Source organism: Eschrichtius robustus, chromosome 10, assembly GCF_028021215.1.
Source record: "Eschrichtius robustus isolate mEscRob2 chromosome 10, mEscRob2.pri, whole genome shotgun sequence".
In the NCBI taxonomy this organism is placed as follows: domain Eukaryota; kingdom Metazoa; phylum Chordata; class Mammalia; order Artiodactyla; family Eschrichtiidae; genus Eschrichtius; species Eschrichtius robustus.
The window spans coordinates 21638554-21663856 of NC_090833.1; the positions used below are offsets into that span (position 1 = coordinate 21638554).

Consider the following 25303-nt stretch of genomic DNA (forward strand, 5'->3'; position numbering starts at 1 on the left):
AAAATCTGAAGGTTAAGTGGAAATTAACTAGGTTCTATAGCATAATACAGTATAAAATCCCAAATTTTAGAGCAAATTATATGCTCTTGTTACTTCATTAACAAGATATTTTACATCAAAAATGTTTATCATTTTTAAAATTGCATATTGCCATAATTTTTCAGTCAGGTCTCAGAGTATAATTTGTTATCAATTAATAATAAGCATTTACTCTGTGCCTCTTATATGCCAGGAATTGTACTCAATGATAGAGAAATGATTAAGACAAGGTACATACCTTCAAGGAGCTTTCAGTCTAATTAAAGGAGACATATATAAACAAATGTATAGACCAACGTAAATAAAACAGCTAGATAAATATTTGTATGAAGCCAAGAGGGGATATTAATATTTGGTACTAGAGAATGAACTCTATTGAGATTTGGGTGAGGCTAAGAATTTTCTGGTGGCATTATTCCCTGAGCTGAGTTTTGAAAAAGATAAATGAAAATTTACTAGATATTACGTAAAGAGTTACAGGAAAAGGGAAAAGCCACATGTATAGGCATGGAAGTCTGAAACCACTTAGTGTATCTGGAGAACTACTATAGACAATTCCCTATTGTTGATGTAAATAGTGTGGTATAAAAAGTGTCAGGAAATGAGGTTGGAGAGGTACACCAGGGAGAGATTGTGTATGTTATACCAAAGAGCTTGGATTTTACCATGTAGATAATGGGGAGATAGTGAGGAATTTAAGCAGGGAAAAGTATAATCTGACTTGTACTTTAGAACACTACTTGTGTCTGCAGTATGAAGGAGGGAGGTTAGGCAGTTATTATATCTCCTTTTATATATATACATACACATTTTTTTTACATACACATTTTTAATTAAGTCTGTTATACTTTATAAGGTGAAAAAAAAAAACCAAACCTCAATTGATGCACTTACAATATATAGATTGATGTGTGTGCATGCATGTAACACCATAGTATCACCAAGGATGGAAATTAAGAAAACATAATACCTTTTCCCAAGAATGCTTATACCTATATCTTAAAGAAAGATACAACATAAAATCTTTGACAGCTGAGAAGAAAGTAAATTTGGTATTCTTCTATAAACTTTAAGAATAGTATCTAGGACATGAGGGTGTACTGAGGAAATAACCTGTTATAAGACCAAAGTTTTCATTAAAAGAACAAAACAAAAAATTTCCTAGTGTTTTTCAAAATACAGTTATAATGAGGGGTTAAGGTCTCAAGGTTCTAAACCCTGAAATATGACCATAATGAAATTAACTACATTTTATTAAAAGTTTTAAATTTTTAAATTAACGTTTTTATCCTTAGAAGCAGAAGGGCAAGTTTCTGGCTCATTAAAATCCAGATTTAAAATGGGATGTCAGAGGAAAGCAAAATGCATTGTAGTAACCCTGGCCCTGAACTTGTGGTGGGGAAGTATAACAAGTGTTGTAAGAACATTGGTAACCAGGGGTCTGTCGGGAAACCTTCCCCCAACTCTGTTTATTCCACTTCTCTAAAGACTCTTTAGAGACACCTTCCTTGAGCACCCTTGCACCTTCCCAACTTGGATTCCAGTTCACTCTCATCCCTTTCCCTTTTATTTTTAAAACAAAACACTTTTTTATGACCAAACATTGCTATTTATTGGCTTATTTGTTTATCGTCTGTCTTTCCTTATGAGAGCAGAGACTCGTTTCTTTCTTTGAGGATTTTCCAGGTATTTTTTTTCTGTTATTGATTTTTTTTTTTAATTTTTTTTTTTTTTTTAATTTATTTATGGTTGTGTTGGGTCTTCGTTTCTGTGCGAGGGCCTTCTCTAGTTGCGGCAAGTGGGGGCCACTCTTCATCGCGGCGCGCGGGCCTCTCATTATCGCGGCCTCTCTTGTTGCGGAGCACAGGCTCCAGACGCGCAGGCTCAGTAATTGTGGCTCACGGGCCTAGTTGCTCCGCGGCATGTGGGATCTTCCCAGACCAGGGCTCGAACCCGTGTTCCCTGCATTGGCAGGCAGATTCTCAACCACTGCGCCACCAGGGAAGCCCTCTGTTATTGATTTTTAGTTTAAATCTGTAATTGTTTGAGAATATACACTGTATGATTTCTATTATTTTATATTTGTTAAAGTGTGTTTTATGGCTCAGAATGTGTCTATCTTGGTCAATGTTTCATGCAAAATTCAGAATGTGTATTCTGTTATTGGGTGCACTGTTCTATAAATGTCAATTAGATCCAGTTGATTGATGATGCTATTCAGTTCAGCTCTATCCTTACTGATTTTCTGACTTCTGGATCTGTCAATTAGTGATAGAGCGGTGTTAAAGTCTCCAGCTACAATACTGTTTTTATAGTCCAGCAGCTTTTTTTCTTAAGTATTTTGATTCTTTTTCATTAAGCACATACATATTAAGGGTTGTTATGTCTTCTTGGATAAATGACCCCTATTATTATTATATACCCTCCCTCTTTATCCATGATAATTTTTCTTCAAAAGTCAGCTTTGTCTAAAATTACTATAGCTGTACCAGCTTTTCTTAAAAATTAGTGTTAGCATGGTGTATCTTTCTCTCCCTTTAGCTTGAGTCTTTATATTTAAAGTGGGTTTCTCATGAATAACCTGGAGGTGGGTTTTGTTTGTGCTTTTTAAAAAGCCCACTCTGACAAGTATATATTTTAATTAGCATATTTAGAACATTCACATTTAAAGTGATTTTTTATATAGTTGGACTTATATCTGCCAGGTTGGTAACTGTTTCCTACTTGTTTCTTGTTTCTTCCCCCTTCTCTTTCTGCCTTTTTTAGGTTTTTTTTTTCCTGTTTCACATTTTGTTTTCTACTAGAATTCTTTAGAGCATTTTTAGTTCACAAAAATCTTGAGCAGAATATATATACCTCCTTACCGCCACAGACGTACACAGTTTCCCCTATTATTAACATTAGTATGGTACTATTGTTTAAAATTGATGAGCCCATATTGAGACTCTTGTTACTGTTTTGTTCACTGCTGAGTTTCTAGAGCTTAGAACAGTGCTCTATGAGTATTTGATGAATTAATAGAGCATTGAACATTTTGTTGTTCATTTTGTTGAATATTTTATAGTTTTCCTGTCTATAAAAATTTCAAGAAGTAGATGCTGATTCTCAGGCTGAAATAGTTTATCTGTATGACCCTTCCACTTCCAGGTATATGCTTTGTAACACCAACATCGCACAGCATTAGTTAATTCCTGTTGTAACCTCCTGATTCAGTATTGTGCCATTTATGACATGCTATAAAATAGGTTAAATATTTAGTGCCTGTTATGTGTCAGGCACTGTTTTAAGCCATGCATGAGTGTTGAAACATGGACATCTTAGGCTTGATTTAAGTAATTTTGGTACCAGTAGTTTTAATAGAGGAAATTATTTTCATTTAAAACTGGGATTCATGAATCAAGTTGTATTTATAAAGATATGTTAGCAAATTTTTTTCCTTAAATTTAACCTAATGTGAACTTTTTTCCAGATATTTTCTAAATTTGGCACAGTCTTAAAGATTATCACCTTTACAAAGAATAATCAGTTTCAAGCCTTGCTTCAGTATGCTGACCCATTGAATGCACATTATGCCAAAATGGTAATTATGATCTTTTTTTCATTTTTCAATTGTTAATCAGTCACTTCAGCGATACCAAAGAAAGCCATCATGTCTTCTCCTTTGCTGTAGTTTACCATGTGTTTTTTTTTTGAAAATTGTAATAAAATATACATACTAAAATTTACCATTTTTAAAAGTACTGTTCCATATGCTCTTCTTACAGTCTAAAAATTACTTCTTTCTTCATATGAAATGGTTTCAAATCACCTATCATTTCTCAGATTTCTGGGACTCATTTCTGTTTGTCATAGTTAAAGTCTAGAGTTGAGCACAGTACTCCTGATATAATCTGACTAATAAAGTAGGATTATCTTTACCCTAGTGCCTCATTTACTTCTATTAAGTGAGCCAAAGATTGATTGATTTCAATATTTTTGCAACTATATTCACTGTTGAATCTCATTGAGCTCTAAATTGCTAAAGACATTAAATCTTAGGAAATATGCTGCCTTCAATTCATATTGTCTTCTTGTTAGTACATGAGTGCTTGACTTTTGACAGGATGTAAAACTTCACATTCAGTTTGGTTACATTTGACCCATCTCCTATTGAGATCTATCCCTAACTCTAATTCTATCTTGTATTGGTATCTGAATTATTTCTAATTTTTTTCCAAAGATAGAGACTAAGGTTTATAGTACTTTTGTGTATCACAAAGTGTCTAGCTCTTGATTAGGAATAACATTTATATGTGCTGTACCCTCTACCCACATATATTATTTTGTACCTTTATGATGGCATACTGGTCAATAACTATTATGATAAGTCAGGGGTTTTTGTATATTTGTATGTTTTTGTTTTATTGATATTTTTTATGTTTTGGTTTCTGGTATCTATTTTTATAAATTGAAGTGTTTGTGGAAGTCATAAGTGGCTATAAATATCCCTTTGGTAAGTCTTTATTATTTTCAAAGGAGGGATTGCTGATTTTTGGTCTTGTATCTGATCTGACTCAAAACTTCCCTCAAGTTTATTACTCAAAGAAAATAAACTTACAAGAAAATCAATAAGTGGTAGATAATATTTCACATATTGTGGTTCTGACAGCTACCATTTACAAAGGCTTTATTTCATCTTAACCTATATAAATTACACTAAAACGAATTAAGATGAAATGTAAAATTTAAATATCTTTAAACATTTAAAAAATAATCATAATAATAGTACAATGTACAATAACGTATAATAGTTTTCTAAGCTTGTACATGTCTCCTCTTCCATTTGCTCTTATCATAGACAAGATAGGGATTATTGTCCTTACTTTACAGATGAAAAAACTGAGAAATAGAGATTTTCATTTTCTCTCTTAGGCTCACACAGTTAGCGACAGAGGTAAAAGTAAACACAGGTCTTTGGCTTTTAGTTTAGTCCTCTTTGCTTTATGCCTGATTGCCACTCTATCAAAGTAGAGGCTACTTGATTTATTATTGTTATTATCTTGCAAAACATCAGTCCCTTTCTTACATGCTTTAGGCTCTGGATGGCCAGAATATCTATAATGCATGCTGCACTCTGCGTATTGACTTCTCCAAGCTTACCAGCCTTAATGTGAAATATAATAATGACAAAAGCAGAGACTTCACTCGCTTAGACCTTCCTACTGGTGATGGCCAGCCATCCCTTGAACCCCCTATGGCTTTTGGTGAGTAGTTCTATTTTGGGTCACAGAACAAGCTTTCTGAAGTTAAAAGTTTCATTTATTAATCCATATATGTCAGGTGGTTTCTTCTTGGATTCTCTCAGGATTTCTAAAGAAAAGCGAGAATCATGGAACAAAAATGTGTTCATTAATTGAATCTTAATATTAGTAGATTCTATTAGTTGGCAAAAACAAGTGGATTCCTGAAATTGAATTTATTTTCTAACATTAACATTACTCGTTCTTTATAAACCATACAACCATTTGCTTGAAATTAATAGTCTTATATATTACCACTGGTTTAAATAAGTTGATTTATAGGGTTGGCCAAAAAGTTCCTTTGGTTTCTAAGTACAAATAAAAGACACATTTTTCATTTTCACCAAGAACTTTATTGAACAACATATTCACCCTTTTGTTCCACTACCTTCTGCCATTTTTCAGGCAACTTCATAATTCTATCTTCCCACAACTTTTTATCTTTTTGAGCAAAGAACTGTTCCAGGTGCCTTTTACAGTCTTCCCGGAAATGAAAATTTTTTCCGTTAGGAGAATTTTGGAAAGACTGAAATAAATGGAAATCCGAAGGTGCAATGTCTGGTGAATACAGCGGGTGAATCAGAACTTCCCAGCCAAGCTGTAACAGTTTTTGTCTGGTCCTCAAAGAAACATGTGGTCTTATGTTATCCTGATGGAAGATTACACATTTTCTATTGACTAATTCTGGACGCTTTTTGTTGAGTGCTGCTTTCAGTTGGTCCAATTGGGAGCAGTACTTGTTAGAATTAATCATTTGGTTTTCCTGAAGGAGCTAATTAAAATAGAGGACTCCCTTCCAATCCCACCATATACACAACATCCCCTTTTTTGGATGAAGACCAGCCTTTGGTGTGGTTGGTGGTGGTTCATTTCGCTTGCCCCACAATCTCTTCCGTTTCACATTATTGTACAATATCCACTTTTCATTGTCTGTCACAATTTTTTTTGAAAACAAAACGTTTTCATTACGTTTAAGTAGAGAATCACATGCGGAAATACAGTCAAGAAGGTTTTTTTTCGCTGATGTGGAACCCTAACATCAAAGCGATGAACGTAACCAAGCTGGTGCAAATGATTTTCAGTGCTTGATTTGGATATTTTGAGTATGTCGGCTGTCTCCCACGTGGTATAATGTTGATTGTACTCAATTGATGTCTCAATTTGATCGCTATCAGCTCAACTGGTCTACCCAACTGTGGAGCATCGTCTAGCAAGAAACCTCCAGCACGAAACTTCGCAAACCACTTTTGACATGTTTGATCAGTCACAACACCTTCTCCACACACTGCACAGATCTTCTTGTGTGTTTCAGTTGCGTTTTTACCTTTCTTGAAATAATAAAGTATAATATGCTGAAAATGTTGCTTTTTTTCTTCCATCTTCAATATTAAAATGGCTACCCAAAAATTCACCAATTTTGATAAGTTTTTTTAAAAATGCACGCTGGTCTGACAGCTGTCACAATACAATCTAACAAAACTGTTTCAAATGAAGTTAAGACAACTAAGTGCTACTAAAGGCATCTTACAGAAAAAACCGAGCGAACCTTTTGGCCAGCCCAATATAACCAGCAAAATATTGGTGTAAGTGGTCTTGAGAGAAATACTTTTCCTTTTTTAAGTAGTGATACTTTAAAACAAGGACCTAAATTAGTAGTATGTTCTTCCTTTATTCAAAGAAGAGGATTTACAATTTTTTGTTTTTGTTTTTTAAGCATCAGAACTTTTCATCTTTACCCTGAGTTTGTGTGAAGTTGCATTTTTGCACTAATAAAAGTAGTCTTCTGCATTACTCATGCAAATGTTGCTTTGGAGAGCTTCCTTCTTTTATTTAAAATTAGTTCTCAATAATTTAAACTTTTAAAATAAACCTTTATGTAAAGGGAAAAGTAGTGGAGAGCCTACTTGGATATATCATTAGGTTAATATACTTTTTGGTTTTGCAACTCTCAAAGTGTGGTTTATTATTTAGATAAAGTATTTTAATTTTATTACCCTTTGTGATTGATTTTTCTTTCCGAGATGACACCATAAAATATTAGTTGAGACTTTAAGTGATATTTAGTTTATCTTCATTTTATAGGTGAGAAAAAAGAATCCTTAGCCAAATTGTTGTCCAAAATTTTCTAGAAAACAGATGGTAAATTTAGTGTAAAAGCTTTTTGTTGTTTATAACTGAAAAAGTCAAGTGGATTGTTCAGTTCATGTTCCTAAATTGTTAAAGTTTCTGTTTTAGTCTGAACAAATTTTTGTGTTTTATACAGTTGGGCTTCCATATCTACAGGTTTGGAATCTGTGGATTCAACCAACTGCAGATCAAAAATATTTGGGGGAAAAAAATTCCATAATGTTCCAAAAAGCAAAACTTGAATTTACCTTGTACCAGCAACTGTTTTACATAGCATTACAGTGTATTTACACCTATTTACATAGCATTTACAACATACTAGGTATTACAAGCAATCTAGAGATGATTCAAAGTATGCAGGAGTATGTGCAGAGATTATATGCAAATACTATACAATTTTATATAAGGGACTTGAGCATCCTTGGATTTTGGTGTCTACAGGGTGGGGGGTTGGGGAGTGTGCTGGAACCAATCCCTTGTGGATACTGAGGGACGACTGTATTTGTTATTAGCCCCTACTCATATGTACAATTTGGGAGAGCCAAAGGTCTTTGTTATTACCATTTTAATAACAAATGATAGAAATTGGGGCTATCACTCAAGTTTGCCAAAACTTAGCTATCAAATGCAGAACTGCACATATTTCAGTAATTGAATACATACTGTTGGTATAATTAATGTTCTGCATTGTGGGAGAAGGACATTTTAAAAATACAATTAAAAATTTGGGTTTCTGAATATAAAATAATCAGAATGTTACCATCCTTTTTTTATTGTATTAATAAATCCTTTGTCGTTGCAGAGTAGTGTCTACATTCTAAGATAAATAATTCATCAAACAGAGAACAGTACTTTTTTTTTTTTTTAGAACAGTACTTTTTTATGTGTTGTGTGAAAGTTTACTCTGTCTCTCACAAATATTTGAACAGTTCACTATTCCCTCTTTTTTTTCTCTTGGCTTCAGAAACACCACACTTCCATGACTTTTTTCCTTACCTCACTGGCTGTTCTTTCTTTTCTTTCTTTTAAAGATTACCGTTTAAAGGTCTTAGGGCTAAGTTGTGAGCATTCTGTCCCTCTTTTTAGAGATATATATTATACCTATAGAAAAGCTTGTAAAACACGTGAATACAGTTTTAAATACCCATGTAATTACTACCCAGATTAAGAAATAAAATGTTTACACATACTGAAGAAGCACTGTTTGTACCCCTCTCATTTATTGTGTTCCCACTCTCCCTGCTCCAAGATAATTTTCTTTTGTGATTCATCCATGTTCACATATGTGGCTATCGCTTATTCATTGTCAATACTGTCAAGTGTGTAGATTCCCATTGTATGAATATACCACAGTTTGTTTATCTATTCTACTGTTGATAGACATTTGGGTTGTTTTAGTTTGAGGCTATTATGAACAGTGCTGCTGTGAAATTTTCTTGATTACCAATGAGGTTGAACTTACTTTAATTTATTTATTGGCCATTCTCCTTTATGAATTTTCTGTTAATACTTTTGCCTGTTTTTGTGTTTGGTTTCTTGTCTTTTCTTGTTTATTTGTGGGAATTCTTTATATATCCTAGACACTAGTCCTTTGTTGGTATTATGTGTTGCAAATAATTTCTCTCAGTTTTGGCTTATTGGTTCATTCTCTCCATGGTATTTTTATGTAGTCAAATTTATTTGCCATTTCCTTTATATTTGTGTTTTTGTGTCATGTTTAAGAAATCCTTTATTACTTTGACATTATAAATACTTATATTTTAAAGTTGATAGTATTTTAGTAACTTTTTATTGAAATACTTTAAGTTGCAAGAATAGTTCAAAGAATTCCCTAATATCCTTCAGATTCCCCAGTTATTAACATCATGCCACATTTACTTTATCATCTGTTTATATGTGTGTGTGAGTGTGTGTGTGGTGGTGCTGTTTTTTTCCTCTGAATCATTGGAGAATAAGTTGCAGGCATGGTGTCCCTTTTAAATACTCACTGTATATTTTCCAGGAACAAAGACATTCTTACCTAAATACCATTATCAAAATCAGGACATTAACATTCACACAATACTATTATCTAATCCATAGACCTTTTAAAATTTTTGCCAGTTGTGAAAATAATGTTCTTCATACGAAAATTTTTCTCAGTATCAGGTTAATTTATTTGTCATGTCTCTTGGGAGTCCTTTAATTTGGAACATTTCCTCATTCTTTGTCTTTTATGACCTTTAAATTTTAGAAGAGTTCAGGGTTGGGTATATAATAGAATTTCTCCCAACATGCGTGTCTGGTTTTTTGGCTGAAATAATGTTGTGTCTTTCTCATTTCATTACATCAGGAGACACATATTGCCAGTTTATCCTATTCCTGGTGATATTAACCTTGATCACTTAAGGTGGTTTCTGCCAAGTTTCTTCCCTGTAAAGTTACTGTTTTTCTCTTTGTAATTAACAACATATCCTTGTAAGGAGGGTATGTTGAGACTATAAAAATAGCCTGTTTCTTATGACTTTTCACCCTTTAGTTTTAACATCCATTGCTTAAATTAGTTGTTACCCTGGTAGTTGTTGCTATATTGGTGATTTGCTAATTCTGTCATTCCTTCTCATTTATTAGCTGAGATTTTATTATAAAGAACTTTTTTCTTACCACCACTCCATTCATTCATTCATTCATTTTTATTACATAAATTCGTGTGAATTTAAGGTTTATAATGTGCTACTTTGATGTATTTATATATTGTAATATTCAGTTGTAGTGATATTTATCACATTACACAGTTTTAGTATAATATTGTTGTCTGTATTCATTATACAGTACATTAGCTCTCTGTGGCTTATTTACTATTCATTGTATTTATTTTTTCATGTTAGTATGAACTTGTAGGTTCTTATTTTATTCTATGGGTATTAATTTCATAGTATCATTTTTCATTTTATGTTCAAACTTTCCCAGATTTGGCCAGTGGGAGCCCTTTCACACTAGCTTCTGTGGCCTTTTGACATATCTTCATCATTGTTTGAACACTTCCTTACTTTCTGGCAGAAGAGATTTCAGATCTTCTTTACTTTCCCTGCCATAACACTGCAGTCAGCCATTACTCCAGTGAGCCCTGGTTCCTTTTAGTAGGAAATAGTATTTGGAAATCAGTATCAAGGCATTATATGTGTTTATTGCTAATAGGGTGTCACTGCTTCTAGGAACTTTAAATGGACATGACTAGGATATATGTGTATGTGTACTTCATAAATATATTTCTCTGTGTGTGTGCGTGTGTGTGTTTGTGTTTAAAAAGAACCACAAGTTCTAACTGATAACTCCAATTCCAGTTCAGCACCCTTTTTTTCATATTGGTGATTCCCTTCTTCAAGAATGAGAAATCTAGTTTCCATTAGCCTCAACATATTTACTTATTTGCTCAATCCTATAATACACAAAAAGTAGTTTCAGAATTAACACATACCATTAACTTGAGGTTAATATATGCATGAGTAGTTTTCTGAGCATGGTTCCATTGGTCTATTTATTTGTCTTTCTTTTTGTCATTACCACAAGTCTCAATATCTGATAGTGTTAAGTCTCTTTACTTATTCTTCAAGAGTATCTTGGCAACTCTTGACCATTTACACTTAGGAATTTTAGGATCAGCTTTTCAAGTCCTCAAAGGGGGAAAAAAGCACTATTAGGGTTTTGATTGGATTATATTGACTTTATAAATCACTTAGAAGATAATTGACATCTTTACAATAGAGTCTTCCAGTCTTTGAATATTGTACATATCTCCATTCATTTGTATATTCTTTAGTGTCTTTGAGTAAAGTTTGGTGACTTTTCCCCATAAAGGTTTGCATATGTTTTGTTAGAATTATTCCTAAGAGCCATACTTTTTAGATTCTAATTCTAGACCAATCTTTATGATCCGTGTAACTTTGGGCAAATTGCTTAACTGCTCTGTACTTTTGTCTCTTTATATGTGAAATGAACATAATAATAGTACTTAACAGGTAAGAGTTGTGATGAGTATTAAATGTGCTAATATATGTAAAGAGCTTAGAATGGTGCCCTGTAAGTTTTAGCCATCACTGTTATTTGGTTTTTAAACTGTTGCTAATATACAAATGCAGTGTTGTTGTTTCTTGATTTCATATTCAGCAACCTTGATAAACTCTTATTTCTTTCTCTAACTACTCTAATTTTTCTCTTACTTTAGTAAGATGCACTGAACTTCTAAAATTTACATAGAAATGGAAAAGTATCTAAAATAGTGAAAGGAAATAAATGCAAGGCTTAATATAAAGCTGCAGTAGTCAAACCAGTTTGATAGTGTTGAAAGGTTAGATATATAAAATTAATGGAACAGCATATAGAGTCTAAAAATCGACCCACATGTATGTAGTGAGTTGATTTTGAGCAAAATTGCCAGTGTAAAAATTCAATAGGGAAAGGAAAATCTTTCAACAAGTAGTTTTTGGACAGGTGGATATCCATATTGGAAAAAGAATAAACATTGATCCGTATCTCACACCATACTGACACATTGACTTGAAATGGATCTTAGACCTATATGTAAAACTTAAACCTATAAAACTCCTGGAATAAAACATAGGAGAGGGGACTTCCCTGGCGGTCCACTGGTTAAGACTGCGAGCTTCCACTGCAGGGGGCGTGGGTTCGATCCCTGTTCAGGGAACTAAGATCCCACATGCCATGCTGTGTGGCACGGCCAAAACAAAACATACAAATAAATCTTATATTAAAAAAAAAAAACTTAGAAAATCTTTGTAACCTTGGGATATGCAAAAGTTTCTTAGGTAAAACACAAAAAGCACAAACCATAAAAGGAAATAATTTATATATTGTACATACATCAACATTTAAAAATTTCACTGATTGAAAGGTACCATCAAGAAAACCAAAAGGTAAGCCATAGACTTGAAGAAAATATTTGCAACACATATATATAAGACAAATTCGTTATATCAAGTTATATAAAGAACTCTTATAGCTCAGTAATAAGAAAACAAACTATTAAAAAATGGCCAAAAGATTTGACAAGATATTTTACAAAAGATGGTATATAAATGGCAGTAAACACATGAAAAGGTGCTCAACATCTCTAGTCATCAGGGAAATGGAAATTAAATTACTGTAAGATGATATTACATACCCATTAGAACAGCTAGAGTTAAAAAGTTTCCTGACCCAAGGATGTGGAGCATCTTTTACCAGCATACTGTGTTGATGGCAATGTAAAATTTAGGAAACTCTTTGGTAAAGAGTTTGCCAGTTACTTAAGATAAATGTGCACCTACAATATGACCTAGTCATTTACCCAAGAGAAGTGAAAAAGTTAGTGTCCACACAAATACCTGTATGCAAACGTTCATAGCAATTCTATTTGTAATGGCCAAAATCTGGAAATATTCTATTAACAGGTGAATGGATAAACAAAATGTAGTTTATCGATGCGATGAAATACTATTCAGCAATAAAAAGGAATAAATTGTTAAGGACAACAGGATTATGTTGAATGAAAGAAGCCAGACAAAACATTATTATGAATGAAAGAAGCCATATAAAAAAGAACACCTGGTATATGATTCTGTTTATATATAATTCTATAAAATGCAAACTAATCTTTAGTGACAGAAAGCAGATCAGTTGCCTTTTGTACTTGTACAGTTTATTGTATGTAAATTAGAAAAGAAAAGTAAGTCATATCATTTCAGTCTAATGCTGAAAGGTTCCCATTTCTTTCAGAGTAAATGCCCACATCCTTACATTGGATTGCAAGCCCTATACCATCCACTCCAATTTTACTCTTTTGACATATCTCCTTTGATGTTCTCCCCTTGCTCCTTTTGCCCACCAAACTGACATCCCTCTAAAACATGTTAGGTATGTTCCCATCTCCAGATTGTTCCACTAGTTATTCCCTCTTCCTGGAGGGCTTTTCTCCCAGATACCCTCAGATTTTGCTCCTGCTGCCTTCTTTGACCTCCCCTGACCAGCCTTCCCTCAGTACTCCTGATTTCTTCCTGTTCTATTTTTTTAGTAGTATTTATCACCTTCTTACGTATGCAGTTAACTTATTTACTGTGTTTATTGTTTAATTATGTTTTCATCAGTCAAAATAAGCTTCACCAAGGTAGTTTTTTTTCTTCTCTACTTAGTTTGCTGATATTTGTTTCTGACACAAAATAGACCCAAAAAATATTTGTTGAATTAATGTTTATTATTTGGTTTTTCCCACTACTGTTTTCGAAGTTTAACACTGTTTTGTATTTTCATCTAGGATTTTTAACTTTCATACTTATTTTACCAAAATATAGAGTTAATCGATACCTGTAATCTTTTCTTATATAATACAAGAACTTTAGGACACTTTAACTCCTTTTACCTTCTCTTACCTCCTCCTAACTCAAGATATTATTATGTTTAAAACTTTTTAGATTTTAACATGTCAATTTGTTAGTATTATTTTATACAATCAATGTTCATTTAGATTAAGCCATATATAACTCTCTTAAGGCCTTTCATTTCTTCTGGCAACTCAGATATGCCATCTGGGATTGCTTACCTTCTGCCGGAAGGATATCCTTTAGTATTCACTTAAGGGGAAGGTCTGTGTTAACATGTTTGAAGTGTTCATTTCCTCAGAAATGTCTTTATTTTGTTGTCAGTTTTAAAAGATATATAGAGTTCTAGGTTGACAGGTTTTTTGTTTTTTTTTTTCCAGTGTATTAGAGAAATCAGTACACAATAGTCTGGTTTTCATTGTTGCTCTTGGAAGGTCAGCTGTCAACCTAATTATTGCTGTTTTCTCTCTGGCTATTCTTTAGATTTTTTTTTTTTTTCATCTTTGATGTCTGTAGTTTCAGTATGATGTGTCTGTTTAAGGATTTATTTTTTCTACCTGGAGCTCAAAAAGCTTCTTGATTTGGTGGATTGTTGTCTTTTACTGGTTCTAGAAATGATCTTCTCATATATTTCTCCTTCACTCTGTTTCTTTTCTTACTTTCTGGAATTTTGATTAGACCTGTTCTACTCTCTTACTCTGAGTATCTCAAACTTTCATATTTTCTATTTCTTTCTCTCTCTGAGCTGCATCCTAAATAATTCCTTAGGGACTTTCATTTTACTAATGGTCTCTTCACCTTTGTCTAATCTGTTGTTAAATTTGTCTGATAATTTTAGATTTCAATAATTGTGCTTTTTATTTCTAGAAATTTTATTGATACTTGGTTCTTTTTTTTTTTTTTTAAGTATCTTCCCTACAGATATTTTTCAGCATGGCTTTTATTTCGTCAAACATACTATTTAAAATCAAATCAAATCAAATCTGATAATTCCAATATCTGAAATCTTTGCAGTTATTTTTCTGCAATTAGGTATTTCTTTTTCTACTTTCTTTTTTTCTTTTTGAGTTTCTCATTTTACTTGGGGAATTGTGAGAGTTCTTTGAGGCTTAGTATCAAGATGGTATGTTCCTCCAGAAAGAATTTGCTTGTCTGCCTCAGTAAAGGATCTGTGTTTGGGACCATTTCAATCTAAATCTATAATTTTATTAATCTTCCCTTGAACTCCTAAGAAATGTGAATTTGGGCTGCAAATTTGCATGAAAGCTTGCTTTTTTAACTTTTCAGGAACTTTTTTGTCTCTTCTCTGTTAGACACCAAGGCAACTTTCCTTGCAATCTTCTGAAGGTAGGAGGAGTAGGTAATGGGATGGGTTATTTTAGGCTTACACTTCTAGATTAATGCCATGGAGGTCCCCTGTTGACTTCCTTCCTTGGGCTGACCCTGGGGTTTGTATCTTGTCTATTACACATGAGGCTGATAAAACCTAGCTGTTTCACAGAGTTTGGTTTTTGGCCTGGTTTATTCCTAATCATTTTGTTAGCTCTTAGATTTTTTTTTTTTTTTTAAGGTCTTTTTACTCTTCCTTTGGGCATATCTACAGTAAGGTTGGTCTGTATTATTTAGTCTGCTACTGTACCAACATTTTTGAAAAACAAAATAATTGTGCTTTTTTTACATAGTACATACTCTTTGTAATATTTTAAATGGCTCTGTATTTTGTCTAGTGACTCATAATTTATATAATAATTCTCCAACTTAGACATTAAGCTTGTTTCTTTAGGGCTTTCCTATTATAAATAACACTCATAAACTGATTTCATAGGTAAAAATGTTATCTCTTCATTTGTATTACCTTAATTGCTGTTGTGGTAGTACCTTTTCCAAATGTAAAATATGTATTCTTAGTTATGCAAATCTTCAACCTTTTTCTTAAAAGTTTGTGTAAACCATTGCCTAACTGGTTACTTTGCTAAAATGTTTCTGTTTCTGCTTATTTGAGGAATGTAGATTTACAGAAACTTTACAAATGATTCTTTTGTCGAGTATTAACAAATGTTCTCGTTAATCATATTTTACTTGGAAACAATTATTTAAAATTTGGCCCTGGTAATTGTTTGCCAATTCTTTCATTTTTTGCTATTTAATGTTCAGTGAGTGTTATCTCAAGAATTTTCCTCATTTCTCTAAAACCTACTACAAGTTTTCTGCCTCATACCCCCCACCCCATAGCCATTTGTATTAGTCTCTTTGTTTTAAAAGTATGTCCCTTGCCCTTCCCAGAAATCTCAGTGGTTTACAGCAATTAACATTTATTCCTCTCACATGACTGACACTTAAAACAGCTGCGAATCAGCTTTTGCAAACTTCCTTCACATGTCTTTTTGATGGAGGGTCCAGGCTGAAGGTGTCACTACATTTGAGACATGGCATTCTTGTGGCAGAGAGTAAAAAAATAAGAGAGCTGGTGTAAACCCATAATGCCTCTTAAAGCTTCTGCATAGAGGCAGTTTATGTCCTGTCCGTCCGTGTGTTCCTATCACATGACTGAGTGCAGTGGGTGTTGCATAGAAATGTATGCTCCTCCCACAGGAGACACTGCAAGTCACATGACTGACCAGAGTTACATGGAAGGGTCAAGTGAATACTTGGCAACAGTAATACAATCTACCATATCTCTTCTTATTTTTTTTAAATATATTTTTAAATTTATTTATTTATTTATGGCTGCGCTGGGTCTTCGTTGCTGTGCGCGGGCTTTCTCTAGTTGCGGCGAGCAGAGGCTACTCTTCATTGCAGTCCGTGGGCTTCTCATTGCGGTGACTTCTCTTGTTGCGGAGCACGAGCTCTAGGTGCTTGGGCTTCAGTAGTTGTGGCTTGGAGGCTCTAGAGCGCAGGCTCAGTAGTTGCGGCGCATGGGCTTAGTTGCTCCGCAGCATGTGAGATCTTCCTGGACCAGGGCTCGAACCCGTGTCCCCTGCATTGGCAGGTGGATTCTTAACCACTGCGCCACCAGGGAAGCCCTACCATATCTCTTCCTATATTTAATTTTCTAGTGTAAATTTTCACGATAACTCATACCTGTACTGAAGCCTCTCTGATAAGTCTTCCTTTATGCCTTAAGTATAGTTATTTCTGTTATGAAAGTGAATCATTTTACCTATCATCTTTTTTTTTAACTTTTTATTTTATATTGGAGTATAGTTGATTCACAATGTTTTGTTAGTTTCCAGTGTACAGCAAAGTGATTCAGTTATACATATACATGTATCTATTCTTTTTCAAATTCTTTTCCCTATTTAGGTTGTTACATAATACTGAGCAGAGTTCCCTGTGCTATACAATAGGTCCATGTTGGTTATCCATTTTAAATATAGCAGTGTGTACATGTCAATCCCAAATTCACTAATTATCCCTCCCCCCAACCCTTCCCCACTGGTAACCATAAGTTCATTCTCTAAGTCTGTGAGTCTGTTTCTGTTTTCATTTTACCTATGATCTTGAGCCTACTTGAATGTAAGTTTAGCAAGGGCAGAGATTTTTGTCTGCTTTATTCATTGCTTCCTCAGCACTAGAAGAATGCTTGCCTCCTAATGTGCTTTCAATAAATATATGTTTCCCTTCTTATTTCATCACTTACTCTGTCAGTTATTCTCATTTTCTGTGTCTTCATTTATTGTTGGTTCTCTCTGCTAGCTCTGTCCCTGAAGTCTCTCAATGACTGTATTTTCTTGAATTATTTTAATCACAGCTACATATTTAATAAATTCTGTTAAATAATTATCTTTAATGAAGAGAATAAACTTATATGATCTTTTAACTCCTCTGGAAAATGTAGCCTACATACTTCTTCCTATAAATATGCATATCAGCCTATCATTAGGGTAAAAAACCCCAAAACCTTCCCTTTGACTCTTACAGTGTAGCTTCTCACTGTTGCTCTAAAATTATTGTTTACCTTTTACATTTCTCACTCTCTTTGACTTTTATGGAAGGCCCCCTCCCCTAAAACTCTATGTCTCTAGATCCTGAGGGACTATAATTCATTATAATTCACTGTTTTGTTTTGCTTTCTAAGGTTGTTCTCTTTTTCTCTTTTCCTTAGAATGTTCCTCTTCCTTCCTCTACCACTTAAGTGTACTAATACTCCCAGGTTCTATTTTTAGCTTTCTTCATTTCTTGCCTTGTGCCCTTTTTAGCGGAGCTCTCATTCATATGGCTTTCACATTTATTTCTATATAGATGATTTACAAATCTGTGTCTTGTAATAGTTAGAAATTCTGCGTTTGCCCCCTCATTTCCACTTGTGGCATTCCCATTTGAGTGTCTTACTATCACCTCAACCTTAACTTGTCCCAAACCAAATTGTTTTCCTACTAGTACTGAGTCCTCCATTGGAACTAACTCTTGTTTTTATTGATGGTTCACAGTCTCCAGGCTTCTAAAAGGAGAGGGAATACCAGCCTTTGTTTAGCATCCAGTGCACACTAAGCACTGCTTTTCACTTACTGAATGTCCAGCTCAAGTTTTACCTCCTGAGAGACCTTCAAACAATCATAGTGATCCTTTGCAATCCCTTCTTCTTAGACCACTTGCAGTATATTTGTATTTAAACCCCTAGATCCTCAGCATGTGAATCTCCTGTAATTCATACTTTTAGTTTGTAAAGCCTCTCAAAGGCAAGGATTTTTATTTCATATTTCTTTTTGTCAGCACAGTACCCCCCAGGTACAGTACAATTTAATAAGTATTTGATGATTTTTGCATAGAAACAATGCTCTAAATAAGGAAAAGAATATCAACTTAAATAACAAAACTAAATAAACTAAAACTAACTAGCAAACTAATAACTCAAAATTAAATAATATTTTAGCTGTACTCTTGAACCTTGAACCCAGTTGAAAGGGGTTAGTTTCTGAAAGTGGCAGAGGCTCTTTACTTACCATTAAGGATCACCTGTTGAACAAATCTTTACTCTGTAACAGAACCTCTTTATCAGTAATACACCTTCATATAGCCATTTTATATTGCTATGATAACCATATTTATAGAAGGTAGTATATTTATTTTAGCTTCTCTTCCCCGTTAGGTGCACCAGGAATAATTTCCTCACCATATGCAGGGGCTGCTGGATTTGCCCCAGCCATTGGATTTCCTCAAGCTACAGGTGACTAACTCTAAAGTTGAATTTGAAATGGTTTCTTAATGATGGTCTATATTTTCCAGGAACTTATCAAAATGAAAAATATTACCATATTTGAAGGATTTATAATAAAAGCATTAGGTGTTTCAATCATGGAAGTGGCTCATGTACAATATATGATGCACAGCTTCCTTGTGTTTATAAATAATTCTCTCTGGTTCCATTCTCAACTCCAAAATTCCCTTGTATATTCTGCATCATTTACACTTGCCATTGGCACAGATAACTATAGGTTGACTATATTAAATAATCTCTGATTTGCCTTTTTTTGGTTATTACACAAAATATATGAACTGCTTGGTTATAAGCTTATCAATTACATGTTAAACAGACTTGTGTCTTATTTATCTTTGTGTCCTTAAATGCCTTTGATGGCATTTAATACATAGTATGCAGTCAGCAAACATTTGAATTAATAAACATTTACTGTTAAACTTATTTGTAAATCCTCTTTTTTTGTTTTTTTGATTAATGGGTTTAGAAGATTACCGTAGAGGGTATGCATGCTGTTTTATTTCAGAAAAAAAATATTTTTTTTCTTTAAGTAATAGAAATAATTAAGAGATAGCAATCGGTTAATACTTTGATAATGACTCTCTGACTCTTTTCCAAATAGTAAACAAAATGAATTTGATCATAGCTTACGGAGGAGAAAAAAATACTTTATGGTTTTATTGCTGGTGCTTAACGAATACACTTGAGGTTGGTGATTAGAAAGAAGAGTGGCTTAGTGTTAAGCCTAGTCTACACAGTACCTTTTTACAGCTTCCAGCTGATTTATGAATATAACTGTTTTAAATTGCAACATAGTTGCTTTCTGGCAATAATCTTTGTATCCTACCTTTCTAATTCTGGGAATTTTAACTACTCTCTTAACTGGAGAGGATGAAGTTAACTAAAAAGAGAAGAGTGATTTAAAAGGTTGAGGTTCATTTAAGTTTTAGGTTTTTGGTGGTTTTAAGACATCTTAACGTATGTTTAATTAAGTGAGTAATTCTACCTATCTCATTAAAAGGAAGGCATTATACATTGTTTTTATGTGTTTGAAGCTCCCAAAAGTTTAATTTTTATGCATTTGGAGGTAGTGACATATGGTTGCCCTCATTTTAGTTATTTCTTTCTACACACTGTATGTATAAAACACTGTAGTAGATGTTAAGAAAGAGAAAAAATGTGTAAAGAGGGCTCCTGAGTTGATAAGACTTTTAAGGTGTAGCAGGGGGATGTACATATACACATACACACATGTATATACCCTACAGTGTAGCTAAGGTGTAGTGTTGGCAGTATATAATAGTCTTAAGGAAGTTATTCAAAAGTTGCAGGGGCGTGGGAAGAGGTCATGCAAAAGACTACTGAGTATAGATTTCATGGAAGAGCATCCACCCTAAGAAGGTGATCTGTACAGTTTTAAAATTCAGCAAGATGATGGTAGTAATAACTTTCCTTAGATTGTCAAGCAGAATAGTATGATTGTAAACTATATTGCAATTTAATTACATAATTTGTGATAAACTGGCCAGACTCTGTCTATTATAAGGAATTTTGAGCTTAAAGAATCAATAAATTAAAGAACTGGTTCATTTTATATCAACTAGAGATTTTATCTTAGATAATTTTTAAGCTGAGAATACAAATAGTGGGACCTTCTGAGGAAGTGTAGTGTTTTAGGTATAGTATATAGTGTCAATATTCCAGTATTGTAGAACTTGCAGTAGTTCTGAAATATCTGGGGGAGCAGAGAGCTCTGAAAATTCTTGCTGCAAAAGAATATTGAATTCTATAAATTTGTTCTTGATGGTAATAATGTTTTACAAGGTTACAAAATGTTTTTTCCCCATGCAGAATGTATGTATACAATTCACCTGTTTTAGATATACAACTCAGTGATTTTTAATAAATTTACAGAGTTGTGCAGCCATTACCACAGTCCAATTTTAGAACATGCATTACTACCTAGCATGCATATATGTGACTTCTGCTGAAGGACTTTTTACAAAAATATGTATCTGGTTTTATGGTAGAAGTCAATATGAAAATAACATCTACTTCAGAGAAATGTGCTGGAATATATTTATTTCAAGAAATAGAAGGAGTACTTGTAGTTATAGACCCTTTGAAAAACCTAATGGCTTTTAAGACCAGGGAATTTGGTTGCTCTGCAAAGCACTGTATAAATAATAAAGTACTAAGTATGATAGTATCAGTGAATAAAGAGCTCTACTTCCAGACAGACTCTGGAGGGGAGAAAACTGACCTTTGTTATCCTTATGGTAGCTTTGAAACATTTTCTTCTCTATTTTTGCTTTTGTCTTCATTTATTTACTTAAGTTGTATTAAGTGTTGTAATTCTCCAGATAACTAGAATATGAAATGCTTTTGATGTTTTGAAAAGGTCTGTCAGTCCCAGCTGGACTAGGTCCCGGAGCTCTTGGTCCTCTCACAATCACCTCCTCTGCTGTCACTGGAAGGATGGCCATTCCTGGGGCTGGTGGTATACCGGGAAATTCTGTTCTACTTGTCACCAATCTTAATCCTGATGTGAGTTGAAAAGTATTATATGTAAAAAGTCTTTCAGGAGGAGGTATTGTAGCTTCTGACCTAGAGTTAAATTCAATGAAAATGTTTATTTTAAGAATTTTTATTAAAATTCATCACTAGTATATATAGAAGCAGCATGTAAAAAGTCAGTGCTTTGAACAAGTAAACTTACTTAAAATTTTTACTTAGACACTGATATTTTGTGTTATCCTTTTCAAACAGCTTATTACACCACATGGACTTTTTATCCTATTTGGTAAGTAATTTTTTTTTTTTTGCTGTTTTTTATATCATCTATGATGTGAATTGAGCATATTGCATCATTCAGTAATATTTATTACTGCTATGTGCCTACTAGTGTGTTTGACACTGAGGATAGAATAGCAAGGAAGACTTAGTAAGTGATTACAGTTAGAACAAAGTTTTATAAAAAGGGAAATAGAGATTGTAATAGGAACATACAGCTGGGAGACCTAACCTAGCTGAGGGAATCAAAGATGATGTACCAGTAGAAATGATAGTTAAGCTGACTTGTGAAAAATGAGGACACATTAGCCAGGCAGAAAGGGAGGGCAAATGTCCTTTCACAGATAGTAGCAGTGAGAGACAGAACTCATGGAACATAGAAATGAAGGAAGCTCAATGGAGAGTGTAAGGGAGAGACATGTTGAAGCTGGGCTGATGGATAGGGGCAAGGTCATTAAGAGCTTTGTAAGCTATATTAAAGAGCTTCGTTTTTAACTTAAGAACAGTGGGAATCCATTGACTAGTTTTAAACAGGAGAGAGGCATAATGAGATGTTGATTTTAAAAATAATCCCCTAACTTTCCAATAGTGTGCCTCTCTCAGTTAAAAAAAATATTTAGCATGTACTCCTGATCTATATATGATTAATTATTCATAAATTTCATCCATCTTTTACTACACTCTTTAGCATAATATGTACAAACAGAAATATAAGAGCAATGAAGTGATATTTAATATTTTAAAGATTTTTCTTATGACACTTTTTAAAATAAAAATCTATTAACATTTAGTGAGAAGTATGATTTAATATGCTTCATTATTTTCAAAAACCTTTTTCATTTTGATTCAGTATCCCAAGAACTGATTCTAAATTCACTTTATTTTAGTACTTGATCTTAATGGTTGTCATAAATGAAAAAGATACCTCATAAAGATATGCGAGGGAATTCTCTGGCGGTCCAGTGGTTAGGACTCAGTGCTTTCACTGCCAGGTCCTGAGTTCAGTCCCTGGTCTGGGAACTGAGAATCCCGCAAGCTGCGTGGGCACGGCCAAAAAAAAAAAAAAGATAGGCGATTTGAATGGAAGTGTTTCATTGTTGCTGTACTAAATAATTATGATACTAATTTTTCAGTCTAATCCACTAAATTTTGTTGTACTTTACCTAGAAAAGTTCCATTTTTCCTCTTGTTAAATTAGTTGATCTTGAAAACTGTTACATTAGCATAAGAGGGTTAAAACTCACTAGTACTCTTCATGTGGAAGAATTTTTAAGAGGATGGAAAATTGTTTCAAATTTTTTGAGTGGGTAATAGGTTTTTTTAACAGCGTTTTTGAGTTATAATTTACAGCCATTACAATTCTCTGACTTCAGATGTACAACTCAGTGATTTTTAGTAAATTTACAGAGTTGTGCAGCCATTACCACAGTCCAATTTTAGAACATCTCTATCACCCCACGGAGAAGCTTTATACTCATTTGCAGTTACTATAAAAGTTTTTATTCATGACACATTTATGTCATTTTCCTTAACAAAATCATTTATTAATGCTAAATTTTCATATGTCTCTTTAATAGCCAGAGCACATTTCTTTCCAAAAGTAGTTAATTTCTCACTCCTTTAGAAAAGTATCACCCTCAGGTTGAAGAACAAATTGTGTGTTATTTTTTACGGAGTATCTATTTCAGCCACTTGTCATTTCTGAAAAGGACAGCAAATTTGGAATACTTGTCTTCTTTTTTTTTTTTTTTTAATTTTAAAACTACCATTCATCTCGTAAGTTTAGTTGCTCTTAGGGGCTTGCCCACAAGATAACCAATACTCCTTTGTGTGCCTTGAAGATTGTCATAGTCATTCTCTCATCCTGTTACAAAGTATGGTAATGATGCTACTGTTTAAAGATCTTATTCTTATGATATTGATGATACCCTGTTCCACATAAATTGCAATATATTTTAATACACTAAATTTAAAAAAATGAGAGAATGCCCTTCATATTGTAGAAACTTCTGTGTATAATTTCTTCTATATGTTGAAAATTAGTAAAATGTAGTTTTTCATACTGGTTTATATAAACAAATCAGGATAAGTAAAAGTTTATTTTCCTCCCACACCCCAGTGAATCATTTTGCTTGCTTTTGGGGATGTGGGACCCACTTTGGGGAACACTAGCATAGAACAAATGGATGTAATGAGATCAGTTAGGAGGCTATGATGATAGTCCAGATGTGAAATGGTGATAATAGATTTGATGGTAGTGAGGATGGGAAGAAGTGGACAAATGTGAGAGATATTTAAGCCATAGAATCAGTGAGTGCTGGTAGTTGACTGGATGTAAGTGTGTAAGGAAAGGGGTAAGTCAAAAGATGACTCCCAGATGTCTGACTGGAGCAAATATGTGCATGATGGTACTGTTTATCAACAGAGTTAGTGAACACAGGAGGGTGCAGGAAAGAGCAGGTGGGACATCCAGGTGAAAGGGGATACTGGATTAATAAATCTGGAACATAGAAGAGATACAAATTTGGGAGCCTATGTATGAAATTGCCCAGGGAAAGCATATAGTATGAGAAAAGAAGCTTTCTTTAAATATATTAGTAAAGTTAATTGAACATTACACAATCAGCATTAAAACATTGTTTTGTTTTGTCTTTTTAATTAGGAGTATATGGTGATGTACATCGAGTGAAGATAATGTTTAATAAGAAAGAAAATGCATTGGTTCAGATGGCAGATGCAAATCAAGCTCAGCTAGGTACTAATGATTAATAATAATAATGATAACCTGCCCCTTTTGTATGTGAATTTTCCTATAAAATAAACTTATGGCTAGTAGGAAGAGTACCTCCTTATGTTAATATCTCCATTATTTGGATCTGCTTATATTTTAAGATTTTAAAGTATTTATTATTCTTTGAAGTTCATTTATCTATTTGAATATATTGTTGATGTTTAGAGCTTTGACTCTAGGGTTTTTCCATTAGCTTTAAACTAATAAACATGACTTGTTTTCTTTCATTTTATTTGTTTGTTTGCTTGTTTATTCTCCTTTCAAATTAAGTTTTCTAGAACTGTTGCATGGCATAACCGTTTGGGAATGCTTCATACTGATGGTGCAAGAAAGTGTCATTCTGCAATCTCACCGTTTATTATTATAGGGGCTGTTGAAAAATTACTACTCAGATTTTTTATTAAAAAAAGCTTTACTTGAGATTAAAAATAGAGAGCTAGTGGGAAGCAGCCACATAGCACAGGGAGATCAGCTCGGTGCTTTGTGACCACCTAGAGGGGTGGGATAGGGAGGGTGGGAGGGAGGGAGACGCAAGAAGAAAGAGATATGGGGATATGTGTATATGTATAGCTGATTCACTTTGTTAGACAGCAGGAACTAACATACCATTGTAAAGCAGTTAATACTCCAATAAAGATGTTAAAAAAATAAAATTTACTTGAGATTAAGCTAATTTATTCAATAATCATTTCCTGAGCATGTGGTATGTTTCAGGCATTCTGGA

General features: G+C 33.5%; 1 protein-coding gene across 6 annotated transcripts in view; it reads left to right on the forward strand.

The window, feature by feature from the left end:
* PTBP3 (polypyrimidine tract binding protein 3) overlaps positions 1-25303 on the forward strand; it is a 91602-nt gene that overhangs the window by 62314 nt on the left and 3985 nt on the right. For all 6 annotated transcript variants that reach the window (XM_068553034.1, XM_068553031.1, XM_068553028.1 and 3 more), the window contains 6 exons: positions 3509-3619; positions 5114-5282; positions 18888-18965; positions 21397-21542; positions 21765-21798; positions 24451-24543. In XM_068553034.1, the coding sequence (XP_068409135.1) occupies positions 3509-3619; positions 5114-5282; positions 18888-18965; positions 21397-21542; positions 21765-21798; positions 24451-24543 (631 nt within the window). The remainder of the gene's footprint in view (positions 1-3508; positions 3620-5113; positions 5283-18887; positions 18966-21396; positions 21543-21764; positions 21799-24450; positions 24544-25303) is intronic.